Source organism: Brassica oleracea, chromosome C4 (assembly GCF_000695525.1).
Source record: "Brassica oleracea var. oleracea cultivar TO1000 chromosome C4, BOL, whole genome shotgun sequence".
Lineage (NCBI taxonomy): Eukaryota > Viridiplantae > Streptophyta > Magnoliopsida > Brassicales > Brassicaceae > Brassica > Brassica oleracea.
Genome location: NC_027751.1, coordinates 6,456,966 through 6,470,547, shown reverse-complemented (window position 1 = coordinate 6,470,547; position 13,582 = coordinate 6,456,966). Strand labels below are relative to the sequence as shown.

Sequence of the window (13,582 nt, the reverse complement as noted above, 5' to 3'; positions counted from 1 at the left end):
TAAAATCAAATTTCTAAAGAGTATTTTTAGTTATGTTGATTAAAATTTGAATGACTATATTTGTAAAGAAAATTTTATATAAATATAAATCGAGTGGTATTTCTTGTAAATATTACATATGAGTAAGATTATTTATAATTAATTCTCATGTTTTAATAAGGTAGATAACATACTTTGATAACTAAATTAATTAATATATTGTATATGATAACTATCTAAATTTCTGATATATAATTAAATTTATTATTTAAATTTAATTAAAATCTGGTAAAATAAAATAAAATTGTACTTTTCAAATTAAAATTATAATACGATAAATTTGATTATTTAAGGCATATTAACAAAAAATAGAATTATAGGGACTAAACTACAAATGTTTTTTTAAAAATAGTCCAAATCATCGTATAACCGGCTATAGGCATGTTTTACATATTTATTATGAGTTTAGGTATGCAATTCAAATTCTTATTTAGTTTAAGAATGTTTTGGCACGTTAATATTGTTTGGATATGTATTTTCCCTGACTTTATAGTGCAGGCATGAATAAGCCCTTTTCCCTAATATGCATTGTACAAGTCATAGTCTGATACATGAAATGTCTTCCATTAAAGTATTTTTATGAAAAACATTTCAAATATTTTATATTACTTTTGGACTATATTTTCTGTCAAGAATGTGGTAATATAATGCGAGCTAACATTGGAAGATATTAATAAATCATATGTTTTTTGAATGTCCTCCAGCACCTCAAGTATGGGCTTTATCTAAGATACCACCGCATCCCAATATTTTTCCTATCAGTTCTTTTTTTGCTAATATGGATCATCTTTTTTGGAGAGTTAATCTAAAAATGGATGACCACCAATTTGCATGGATATTATGGTATATATGGAAAGGCCGGAATAACAAAGTTTTTAGCAATCTGGATATTGATCCGAGGGAAACACTCAAATTAGCGGAATTGGAGTCATCACTCTGGGCTGAGGCACAGGTAGTAAATGATTCAAGGAGGGGGCATCAGGTACATACCACTTCCGCATTAGCAACGTCAGGACGATGGTGCTTCATAGATGGATCATGAAAAGATAAAGATTTATTTTCAGGGCAAGGCTGGTATAACACTTTACCGGGTTTCGATGGTTTATTAGGGGCAAAGAATGTAAGGGCATGTTTCTCACCCCTTCATTCCGAGGTGGAGGCTTTAATCTGGGCAATGGAATGTATGAAGAATTTAAGACAGTTTCAGGTGACGTTTGCAACAGATTGTTCTCAATTGGTAAAGATGGTTTCGGAACCAGAAGAATGGCCAGCATTTGAAAGTTATCTGGAAAACATTAAGCTTTTAAAAAGAAGTTTCCTCAACTCAGACATCGTTCATGTACCACGGACGGAGAACCTACGGGCGGATAGCTTAGCACGTAGTGGTAGGAAACAACCGTCTTTCGTCGTTCACATGGATGCGGAGTTACCAAATTGGTTTACAGAGTCAATATGAGTCTGTAAATGTTTCGTTTGCTGTCAAAAAAAAAAAAAGAAAGCTCGCATTATAATAATAAAATAGTATTTTATTTTCTATTGGTCTGGTTTAATAATTAGAGAGACATGTCCCACTAACTAATCAGAATTCTAAAAAATGAAAATCCGGAAAGCTTAGATTTTCAAGTCATACTGCTCTTGTTTTTTTTTTTTTTTTGCGAGTATTGCTGTTGAATGTATTGTCGAAGTAGTTGAGAATTGGGTGTATTATATTCTTCATGTTTTTCTTTTACTTTTATCCATATACGTGAGAACAATGGATAACGAGGTTATGCATTCTTTGGAAGAAGATTTCAACCGTGGTATGCTTCATGATGATTATGATGGTGACATGGTTCAAAATGATCATAATTGTGGTATAATTCAAAACATAGATGATGTTGGCACTTATTCTAAATTAAGATACAATACCAATATGGAAAATCTTCATCATATTGGTGGAAGTTAATTGTATGGCAAAAAAAAATATAATTGTATGGCAAAAAAAGATAATGTGTTGTTGTTGGCATCATATTCAAACATTTCAGATATTAACACTTAGGATAATTGAAGAAGCAAATAAAACTTTTTTTCATTTATGATGATAAATGTGAAATAAGTAATAAAATTGAAATTATGGGTATGTGGGATGTTAATACAAACAAAATATTAATTTTCATTGGTTTAATACTATAGAATTATATGTATGAGTGTCTTGAAAAAATTCAGTAGTAATTTATTTCTATTTTAGTTGATTAATTTTTTAATTCATTTAATGATTTTGCCTTTCCAGTTAAAATGTTCAAGTTGTACGTGTCGCATGAAATTTCCTTAGACTTCTATTATGATTTTGGTGAAAATGCAGGGGAATTTCACTACAAAAATATGAGAATCGATTTGTTTTCAAAACCATTAACAAAATCACACTTTTTCCAAGAACAGTGAAGAGTCAATTTTGCGTTCTCAGATGCTTAAATGCCAGAATTATCAAAAATATATCATGCTCTACATTTTTACCATGCAACGAATCTTTTTGGAAAGTTGTATTAAATCATCTGGAAAATAAAATTGAGGATGTTTCTCAAAATCAATATTTAAATAGTGATTGTGGCGATCATTTACTTACAAATCTTAACCTATATAAGAATTATGAAATGAATCTATATCTTCGATGATATGTATAATTTTTATTTAAATTTATTTGTGTAAAGAAGTCATTAATACAGTTTTAAACAGTTTTCTAAGAAAATATTTATAGTTCTTGTACACTAGGATATAGTTTAGCCGTGTCTAGAACAATTAACATCATTGTATCAATTAACATCATTGTATCATCAATAAAGCAGGAAGCACATGTAGCTCTTCCTCTCTTCGTCATGTTCTTACTCACTCTCTGAAAATGAAAACCAAACCAATATAGATGAGCACATGTATAGGCATATAACTCACTACACATCGTCCCTAAACATGTAGTGAACGAAGGTAGGTCTCACTGGCATGTCATCGTCAGCAGGAACCTTTCTGATTATCCTTCGATATAAAGCAACACCTATACCATCATAGTCAACCTTATTGATAGCCTAATTAGGAACTTTTATGTATTTAGAAACAGTAGATCCATCTCCACAACATCCTGTAATACCCGTACTCTCCAAAATAAAATAATAAATAATAATCGTGAAATCTCTATTTATTATCCTCATAAATCGTCTGCACATATCATAAATCCGACAAATAGTCATAAATCCAAATAATGGAATAAATCTTGAAAATACGATAAAACCATAAAACCCGCAAGTCTGAAATAGAAAGAAGTAAACGTCCAAAAGCACCAATCCGATAGCAATCACTCATGTTCGACAGTCTCACCTGGAAGGGGGAGAAAAGAGGGGTGATCAACAGGGGAGTTACTCAGTGAGGTATGAGATGCTAAGCCGCAAACCACTGACTCAGTACATAGAACTACGACTATGTAGTCCTAGTTCTAGCATGAAACAAACACGGCACCTAATGCGCCACACATAACAACCAATGCGCTTATAGTACATAGCTATTCGTTGCACCCCACATTCTCCTCATACGGATATAGAATAATTATTCATGTATACCAAAAGTATGCGTAGTACATAAGTGCTTCCATGTACTCCCACATTCTCCTCATACACAATGCTACGTAGTATAGAAGTGCTTCCCTACATTCCCGCAGCTCATGCGTGGTACAGAAGTGCTTCCATGTACGCCCCGCAATCTCAACTCAAACAATTGCCACGTAGTACAGAAGTGCTTCCCTGTACGCCCGCAGCTCATACGTGGTACATAAGTGCTTCCCTGTACGTCCCGTAATCTCCACACAAATAGGCCGATACATAAGTACTTCCCTGTATCCGGCTAATCAATCCATAGTATATGTATACTTATATATAATCATCTTTTAACATCAACCAAATCAATCAACTGTTGAATCATCTAATTTCCCATCTCCAGTTTAGACAAAGAATAAAATAAAAATAAACAAGACTCCAATTAGACTCGATTCACAGAGACGGAACATGTTTCGAAACTAAACTTTCCATAATAGTAGTACTAAACTAGCACGAGATTAAACGGAATAACCCTCACCTTAGCCACTGGATGAAATGGACAACAGAGGATACAGTCAACTGTGACACAAGAATTAATGGCTTAGGTCCATAAGAAACTTTCCTAAAACAATAGATTTAGGGTTTCCAAATTAGAAGACTAGGTTTATGATTTTCGGATTTGAACAGAGTTGATACCCGAAATTAAAATGGCCATAACTTCCTAACTGTACCTCAGTTTGTCGATCTGAAGAATGATCTGGAAAGCTGACAACGAGACCTTTCCAAAAGTATCTCGCTCGTTTTCTAAGTCAGTCGGGATAAACAGGAAAACACTTATGAAGTTGACTGTTCGTGGACTCGCTCTGCAGAGATCAGTCCCAAATAAACAACCATAACATTTAAACCGAAATTCCAAATGATGATCCGCTTTCTGCTATAGGTAGATCTGTGAGTTTAGATTTTACCATGAAAATTTGACGTCAAAATTCTATGATTTGATAATCCGTTCCTGACTTTCTCCAATACTGGTCTCAGATGTGTTATGCAGAAATATCCCTTGGTAAAACATACATAACTTTTAGAATACAATTCCGATTGGAGATCTGCTTTCTATAACACGTAGAGAAAAGAGTTGGCTACTTACTCCCAGAAGATGATGGTCAATGATGGTCGTTGGACCAACTAATGGAGGGAGAAACGTGAAGATGGTTTGAGATGGCTAATGAAGAAGATGATGGTGATGAAAGATGGTTGCGCTACAGTTCACTAAACCATTAAAGAGAAATTATTTTTCACATTGGTTTAGTCTAAATAAATAATCAAACCAAATTTTAATTATGATTTGTTAAAACCGGGTAGTTACACATCCATCCACCTTTCTACTGATTCATTTAGAATGTTCTGTATATATTTTTTTCAAAATAAAATATCATTAAGGTTCACAATCGATCATCAGATCATCTTTAAATTACGTTTCCAATTAACCAATTGAGCTATTTTCACTACTGATTGCATCTAACGGTTTAACCAATTGAGCTATTTTCACTATATTTTTATAAATTTAATTGTTAGTTGGGACCAACATAACCAATTGAACTATTTTCACTATTGATCGCAGCTAACAAATTACGTTTTTATATTTGAACTTGTGGTACTTGACACCTCTTTATTGTGTGTGGGTCCGCCTCTGCTATATGAAAAAGCATACAAACTTTACTTTTAAATGATTGTCATGCAGAGAATAATAAAATTATAAAAATAAAAAATAAACGAGTGAAATATGCAAATGAAAGAAATTTTATTCCATTATATTATTTTTTTCTCATCTAAACATGTTTAACTATTATTTTAAATGGGCTCCAGCACATCATATGCGGTTCAGTTTTTGAATTAATAACTAAACCGGTAATTCTTGCGAACCGGCGAAATTAGGAGGTTTGTAATTTGGTATTATCTAAACCGAATTGTAAAGTGGACCATGAAAAACCCTGCACTTGAGAATTCTTAACATAGTGAATCAGATTCGACAGTATAAAGATGGAACCTTTGGAGCTAACTTCTCGAATCTTTTCTCTTGTCAATAGCTCGAAACCAGGTTAGTCTTCTTCTTCTTCTTAATACGCCTTTCATTGTTTAAGCTATTGTCACTGACTGACTTATGTTTTGCTTGAGAGCTCCTCCTCTGTTTTGGTCTGTCTAGCATTCTCCTTCTTGTCACTTATTTGCATACCTATCTCTATGTATGTTAATTTCTCTAAAGTTTTTGTCTTTCATGCTTGGATCATGGTAATATTGTGCGCCTATATTGCTTCTGAAACAGAGCTCAGTTTCTGAAACAGAAACTTCATGTTCATGTATACACATAAGTAGGCTGCAAAATTTTGTCTTTGGGGTATAATGGTCATGACAATTAGTCTCAAGTCCATTTCTTGAATGCTATAGATTATATCACACCAACACTAATGAAAATAAGAGTGACTAAAGCAGCTGTGCTTGACTTGTAGTTCTGAAGATTTGAAGTTAAAGTTAGTGTAATTGGAGAAGGAACTATTTTCTAATGTTTTTTTGAAAAAAAATTATCTTTGAAAGTGAGAATAAACCTGTCCATGGATAATTGTGGGAGTACTGGGAGGTGGACAGTTGGGTCGTATGATTTGCCAAGCTGCTTCCCAAATGGCTATAAAAGTTACGATTTTAGATCCTTCAGAGAATTGCTCAGCAAGTTCATTGTCCTACGGTCACATGGTTCATAGCTTGACGACAGTGCTACTGTAGAACTGAGAAGAAGTAAGCACTTCTCTCTATCGTTCAGGTAAAGCACTCATTGCTTCATGTTTCACTTAAGCTATTAATTGCTTGCAGTTTTTCAAACATTTATCTTTCTTTGGGGGGTGTTCCTGTGGCGACAGTTGCAATAAACAACTCCCCACCCATGCAGCATTGCTTGCTATCCGGATGCTTGGGATCTCTGTTACTGATCTTGTCTCAAGGTTTTTTTACCTTCCTTGTTTCTTTAACATAGATTCAAACTGAACAAGACTAAATTAGGGTTGTGGGTTTTGCTTGGTTGGTCAGGATGAGTCAGTACCGGGAAGACATGAGAGAAGAGAACATGGTTAAAGGAGAGAAACTTGAGCGAGAAGGTTGAGAATCGTATCTGAACCATTGAGCAGAACTCTCATAGGTTACCGGATAACCGGTTGAGTGATTGATTTTGCTGACAAGAAGTTCTTACTGAGGGATCTGAGAGCATTCTTGAGTTGTTGTCACAAGTAGTTTCGGTTTAGCTTCTTGAAGTTAAGGCACAGCTGAATCTGTCTCCACAGAGATGTCGATGTAAACCGATATATCATTATCAAGTATAACCATATTGAACCGGTTAAGCCACTAGATTCGATATATTCGTTAACTAATATAAAAGTGACCTTAGAGCATTATTATCCATGGTTTCTTAGGGCGGGGTTCTTAAGAGAATATAAGAAACTGTTTCTTAATTTTTAACTAAAAAGTTAAGAACATCATTAACCCTATAATCCCTTATGGTTTCTTAAATTTTTTTTTTCTTTTTGTCTAATTAAAAAAAAAAATTAATTAAAAAGCGAACCAATTGCGGACCGCCACGTGTCGGTGGGGCCTGCGAATAGTCAAAAGTCCTATAAGGATCGATCCTCATTTTGCTTTTCTGTCACCGGTTTTTATAATTTTCGGTGGAGTCCGCCACTAGTTTTGGTTAAGAAACCGCTTTAAATTCTGCGATAATCATGGCCTAAAAATACTTTAAGAAATAGTTTCTTATATTTTCTAAGAACCCGCCTTAAGAAACCATGGATAACGATACTTGGAACCAAAAAAAAATTCATAACCTTATTAATATTTTTTTAATAAAAGAGGTCAAGTGAAATGACAAATGCAACCGGTCGCCAAGTTACGAACTTACGGTTTACTTCTTACAAAGTCTTTTGGTCTTTAGTACAACATTTATTTAATAAATTACTAGTAACCATTGCTCAATCCTTTGGTCTCTACAGATGGCAAAACCAGAGGTTTAAAACCATTTCGAAGAGCAGCTTCCCAGACTCTTGGAGGATTAACAACTGGACCGTCAAGACCACACTCGTGTTCCTCCCATCCTTCAAGCGCATGCACTATCCCACCAACTCTCCACGCGCTCATCACTCTCCTCCCCAGCCAATTCTATGTGCATAGAAACGTGTCATACATCATAACTAGTTGTAATATAGTTTCTCTAGAGTTCAAGGACCTGTACATACCTCACAAGAGTCGATGTTTTGAGCAGAGTCAGGGATGATCATAGCTGGAGTGGTATGGTAAAAGCAGTCTTTTCGAAGTTGGGTAGGAGGAAACTGAGAGAAAGGAAGAAAACGAGTTCCTTTTGTAGCCATCTCCTGCTCTTCTCTGCTTAGCCCATCTCCCACCAACCAAATCTACATGCATTATATATATATATATATATATATATATATATATATATATATATGTTACATGGTTTTGTAAATAATACTTAGGTATGAGTTAATTAGTATGTTAATATTTATTAATGCCATTTGCAATTTACACATACCATTGGGGAGTAATTGGTTGTGAGCACCAGATTTTCTTTACAATGCCCGCCAAGGTATCCGGCTAGCATGCAATGCTCTTCCTCACGTAGCACCATCACCTATTTATTGAAATAGTTTATTACGTTTTTTGTAAAAGAATTGAAATATTTTATTAATTGGGTCCCTATTAATTTAGACCAAAGCGAATATTTTTAAAATATGAACTTAACTATTACAGTCAAAGGTATAAAACATTAATTATGAATATATTTTGTAACCTGAAACCAAAAATGGTAGATTGATTTGGACTTAAAGTAGGCCATGTATTGTTTACGTGTAAAAAAATGCTTTTTTGTCAATGGATTTGATTACGAAATTTCTTTTGACTGAATTCACAAAAAAAAAAAGCTTATGAATTTATAAAAATGTACGTGCTACATGCAGAGTCAGACGCGGTGCGACCGTATGGACCACATGCCCCTATTAGTTTTGGTTTTCTTAAATAATTTAAGTTCATTCAGTTTAATAAAATTGTTTTAGTAATTACAAAAATTGTTTTAGTGACGAAAACTGAAATATATATATATATATATTCTTAACCTATGTTTTGTTATTTTTATATTGTACTCCTAACTAAAAACCTTTTTGAATCCGCCCCTAGTTGCAATATCAACCTACGTTTTTATTAACGTTCGATCATATTAATTCTTACAAGCAAAGTATCATTGTACTGTATAATTTAACAAAAGGCAAAAGGTAAGAATATCTAAATATTTTCTTGGGTCAAAATCTTCTATAAATATTTACTGAAAACTAGAGAAAATAAAACATATAATAATATATATGTACGTAGTTACCTTGATGCCATTTTGGCAAAGATAAATGACAATGGCACGAGCAACTTTTGTGACTTGGCCTCGAAAGAGAACTTCTCTCGTGCCAACAGGAATACTATGAACCACCACCTCGGCTGCAAGACTGCTTCCATCTACTATCCTTATCTTTAGCTTTGGATGCTTCCTTACGTACATTTCTCCATACCCATTTAATTCTTCTCCCTAATCATATTATAGTGTCAGTTAGGGTTTACGTATAGAGCATATCTCTCGTTAGAATTGCAAAACATAAGAATAACTAATTGCATGCCTGGTTCAATAGCCCCAAACTCATTACTTTCACACCCTTCTTGTTCGCTTCAATGATAGCCGTCTCTATCATTTTGTTGATAGATTTTTTACACTGCTGCGATATGTACTGTTGATTAACAAAAAAAAAATGTTCGTTAAGTTATTTGATATATTGTAAAGACTAGAGAAGAGAGAGTAGAGGTCAACATGAGATGAAAACATGGGAAGGAGGTGGGAGTGAATGGTGAGGTCACGGAAGCGGTTTCTCTCAAAGACAAAGGTTCGAGAAGAGAAAGAAGTCAGTATAAAAGATAGGATTAGAGTGAAGGGTCTCATGAGTAATAGGTAACACCGAGAAGATAGAGGGTGCGAGGAGAGGGAAGCAAAGCCAAGCCGGAGTTGGTAAATAGAGTCGAGTGATGTTAGGTGAGTTAGATGAATTGCGTCAGGCTTCTCTTCTTCTTTCTCTAATGACGTTTCGTACAATGAGTCACTGCACTTGTCGTTAGTACCGTAAATGTAGTCGTACATTGGCATGAATAGAGAGTAGTTTGTCCTGAATTGCGTGTGGTGGAGCGAGTGAAATCTGCAATCATTACATATTTAGTCTCAAAGTTGTTTTAATCAAAAAAAATTTTTTTTAACTTTTGTGATTACATCTACAAGTGAAGTTTGATTAAGACACTAAATGTTGGTTCCTAAACGCAAAACATAAACTATACACTATGTTAAGATTCTCATTTAATGGTTAAACATACTATTTAAGATAATTGTGAAGGACTTACGAAGGAGTATAGCAGATGAACTTGAGAGGAGGGAAAAGAGAGAAGAAAGGTTTTGGAATGAGCTCGAAGTTGCAGTGACCCAAGTTGTTCATGAAATCTATGTAAGTTAAATAGAGGAAGAGCGAGGCTACAGAGACCGTTCCACATAGCAAACACGTTATTAGAGGTATCCCCAAGATTAATGTATAGCCAATGTGTTCGGCAAAAGGATGTACCACCGCTGCAATATCAAAACCATACAGAATATTATTGGTATATTGTATGCAAGTCTTACTTTTATTTAAGAAACGTCAATTTTTGTTGTTGTAAGATCTATTATTTTACCCACACTAAATACACTATATTAAATAGTTATAAAAATTTATGAGAAAAATCATGTTTTGTTGAAAATCAACACCACTTATATATATACGATTTTGCTGTTACATTTATTTTATAAATAAGATTCCAGAATTTAGTTATGTAGTACACATACCCTTCAAAGAAAGTGTTGTTTTGAATTTTCAATGTAAAAGTATAATTAAAAAACATTTTACCGAGTTAATAGTACTGCTCAATTAAGTAAAGTTAAAAGTAATACAAAAGTAGAAAAGAGAACATAATCCAAGAGTTTACTTGTTTCCAAAGGACTAGAATTTAAACATTTTTTAATTCTTTTGAAAAGTTATAGACATTTATTCATTTAAACGGAGAAAGAGTAATAGGGTAATGCGTTTTATTGTATGTGCTGTAAGTATATATAAGTTATATGTGGACGTACAAGTTATGGGTTCGGTGACAATGGAGGAGTGGTGGTGTGAATGGTATCGAGAATAGAGGTAATGATGGTGAAGGGCTCGGTGAAACCAGTAGTAGATGAACTCAACAGGACCCGCATGGAGGAGAACGGTTAGAACCACGCCATCAAGTCGCCAAAAGGGAACGGGGTTGTTTCTTATGACGTACGCTTTGACTAAGTAAACAATGATAGTGTTGAAGATGATCTGATCGTCCCAGGTTCGTTCTCTGTCGACTTGCTCAAACTCTATGGACTTGTTCACGATCCGTGTGGTTCCCTTGGCAGTTCGGTAACGGGAGAAACTTATCCAAGCCTGGCTATGAACAATACGCCACACCATTAGCGCCACGACCAAAAGTTTATCGTGATCTCGCAGTGTCGCGTATGAGTAGATGCTATCGATAACAAGCGGCGCCAACACCAAGTACTGAAATATTTATTCATATTATATACAAACGTTAAGGCTAACGGTTGATATAAACAACGGATTATAAGTGCATATAAAGATGCTATGAAGCAATGACCTTAAAGCTTCCAAGAGGTGTCCATGGCCAGTCCGTGAGAAAACCTGGTCTTGACGCCATTCTTCTCCGTAAGATAGATGATAATGATGACTACTCGGTCACGTCCTTCCAATGGGCAACTTTGTGTGTGCGTGGGTGTGTGTATTTATACACAAACACATTACACATGCATAGATATAATAGAGGGCATCACATTCACATGCGGTGCACATGTGAGAGTTTCTTTTTTCCGAAAGTTTTTTAAAAAGATTCTTAAACCAAACTATGTTTAACAGATGAGAGAACCAGTTTTATTGGTGGGGAGTTAGGACGCTTTATTAAATGGCCTTGAATTTGCACGATTCACCAATACTAAGCTATTGAATTGACTACACAAACTTAGCAACATATTTTATTTGAGAATTCCTTGCTCTTTTTTTTTGTTTCTTCATGTTTTCGTTAAAATAAGAATTAATCCCAACTAGCATGAGCGAGAGTCTTGTACCCATCTCTCATAAATTGTTTCTTGTTGAAATTAAAGGAGCTACTTTTCCACAGAAACTGGGGTCTTTGTTTAATACGTTATCACAGCGCTCGAAATGATAAAACCATGGGAGGGACAGCCGAAAGCGAATCACTAACTGTGAATATGTAAGAGCATGTTTGCTGGTAATTTTTTACAAAGTATCTCAAACAGAATAAATGTTAATATTTAAAAAAATAAAATAAATTATTAAATAAGTGATAAGTGGTATTTGTGGGGTTTACGAGTATTTTAAAAAGTTTCATATAAGATTTGCCTTTTTTTTGAAACACAACTTATATTAATGCATAGAAGCAAAGTTAGGTACCAGCCATAAATTAAGTTTCAAGTAATATTATTTTTTCCTTTTATCTTTTACATTTTTATCATTTTTCTAGTTGTAAGATACTTTTTTAAAAACTGATGAATAATAATGATTTAAGAGCTAACTGATTGAAGGTATTTTTAGTAATTAATAAAATAAGAATACTAGTGAAATATTATTTAATATTTTTTTGGTAAAAAAATATATACTAGTTTCTCATCTGAGGTGAGATTGAATGAATTTCTTACAAGTTGACATGTCCAAATAATATCTGATTAATATTTTTTTTTTATTAATTTTTCAAAATTCTGTGAAAATAGTTTATCTGTTTGCAGTCAATGAACAAGCCAATGATAAATTAATAGTAGTATATTGTATAAACAATTGTATAGAAAATATAATGTACCTCACAATAATAGATGTTAAGGTTTAGTTGTGGGGTAGATTACAGTTTGGATACCTACTTTGTTTAAGAATTCAAAAAATAGTTTAAGACGGACTTATTACTTCATAAACTTCATTAAGTTACACTGTGCAAAAAAAGAAACTCTCCTTACTAGAGAATGTCCATCCATTAGCTACCCATACCGTTGACAAAAAAAAAAAAAACTACCCATACCCAAGTAGTATCTCAAACAAAAAAAATATTAATATTAGAATAAATATGTTTCATTTGATTAAATTCTAATTTATAAAAAAGTAAAGCCAATAAAAAATTGTAAGTGTGAAATGAGTATCTCAAGAGTATTTTAAAATTTCTTAAATGATACATTTTTCATACACTATTTCTTCTCTTTAAGATTTGAGAGACGATTTGTGAGAATGTGTTGTATATTTCTTATTGCTTACACCACTATATATATAGTGGTTCATACAAGGTGGAGTCAAAAGGAGAATTGATTACAAAGATACTCTACATAATGACATGGTCAAACTCATAAAGACTAAGGTTGAATGGGTCTTCCATGTGGCTGAATGTAAACCCCCAATGGACTCTAGTCTTGAACTTGTATGGTCTAGGTTATGGACCATCCACTTCATGATTCATAACACTCCCCCTTGGATGCCATAACCATATAGGGTTTGTAACATGCTAATGTTGCCTCATTAAAACCTCTCCCGGAAAACCCAAAACCCAATGTGGTAAAAAAGGAAACCAGAGAAAGGAAAAAGAGTACAACACACATTACTCCCCCTGATTTGGACATCACTGAAGATCCTTGAGTCTACGCGTGTCAATCTTGTTGCGTGAACATCCTGAATGTGCAAGAGGGCAATGATTTGGTGAAGAGGTCGGCTGAGTTTTCACTAGACCGGATCTGAAGGACGTTGACCTCTCCAGCTTTCTGCAACTCATGGGTAAAGAAGAACTTGGGTAGAATA

At 34.0% G+C, this 13,582-nt stretch overlaps 1 protein-coding gene and 1 long non-coding RNA gene across 3 annotated transcripts; one reads left to right on the top strand and one right to left on the bottom strand.

Moving 5' to 3' along the window:
- The first annotated feature begins 6,127 nt into the window (after positions 1-6,127).
- On the top strand, positions 6,128-6,972 carry LOC106341416. 2 transcript variants are annotated; one of them, XR_001269645.1, is made up of 3 exons: positions 6,128-6,383; positions 6,459-6,586; positions 6,672-6,972. It is a non-coding gene; the product is annotated as an uncharacterized LOC106341416 (long non-coding RNA). The 2 variants fall into 2 exon arrangements; XR_001269644.1 differs by having other exon boundaries at positions 6,128-6,408; positions 6,506-6,586.
- Positions 6,973-7,442: 470 nt separating this feature from the next.
- Positions 7,443-11,502, bottom strand: LOC106337750 (protein CER1-like 2). The gene is made up of 9 exons (XM_013776878.1): positions 11,373-11,502; positions 10,831-11,275; positions 10,071-10,290; positions 9,493-9,871; positions 9,305-9,412; positions 9,016-9,216; positions 8,179-8,277; positions 7,868-8,041; positions 7,443-7,790 (listed from the first exon to the last, which is right to left on the bottom strand). The coding sequence occupies exons 1-9, from the start codon at positions 11,430-11,432 to the stop codon at positions 7,590-7,592; spliced, it is 1,887 nt and encodes a 628-aa protein (XP_013632332.1). The 5' UTR covers positions 11,433-11,502; the 3' UTR covers positions 7,443-7,589.
- Between the last annotated feature and the right edge of the window lie 2,080 nt (positions 11,503-13,582).

Bases quoted from the DNA above. Each gene is read 5' to 3' on its own strand.
- LOC106337750 (XM_013776878.1), bottom strand. From the start codon at position 11,432: ATGGCGTCAAGACCAGGTTTTCTCACGGACTGGCCATGGACACCTCTT. The intron at 10,291-10,830 runs GTACGTCCACAT...TTGATATTGCAG, and splicing joins TGTCACCGAACCCATAACTT to CGGTGGTACATCCTTTTGCC. The intron at 9,413-9,492 runs GTTGACCTCTAC...GTTAATCAACAG, and splicing joins TTCCCATGTTTTCATCTCAT to TACATATCGCAGCAGTGTAA.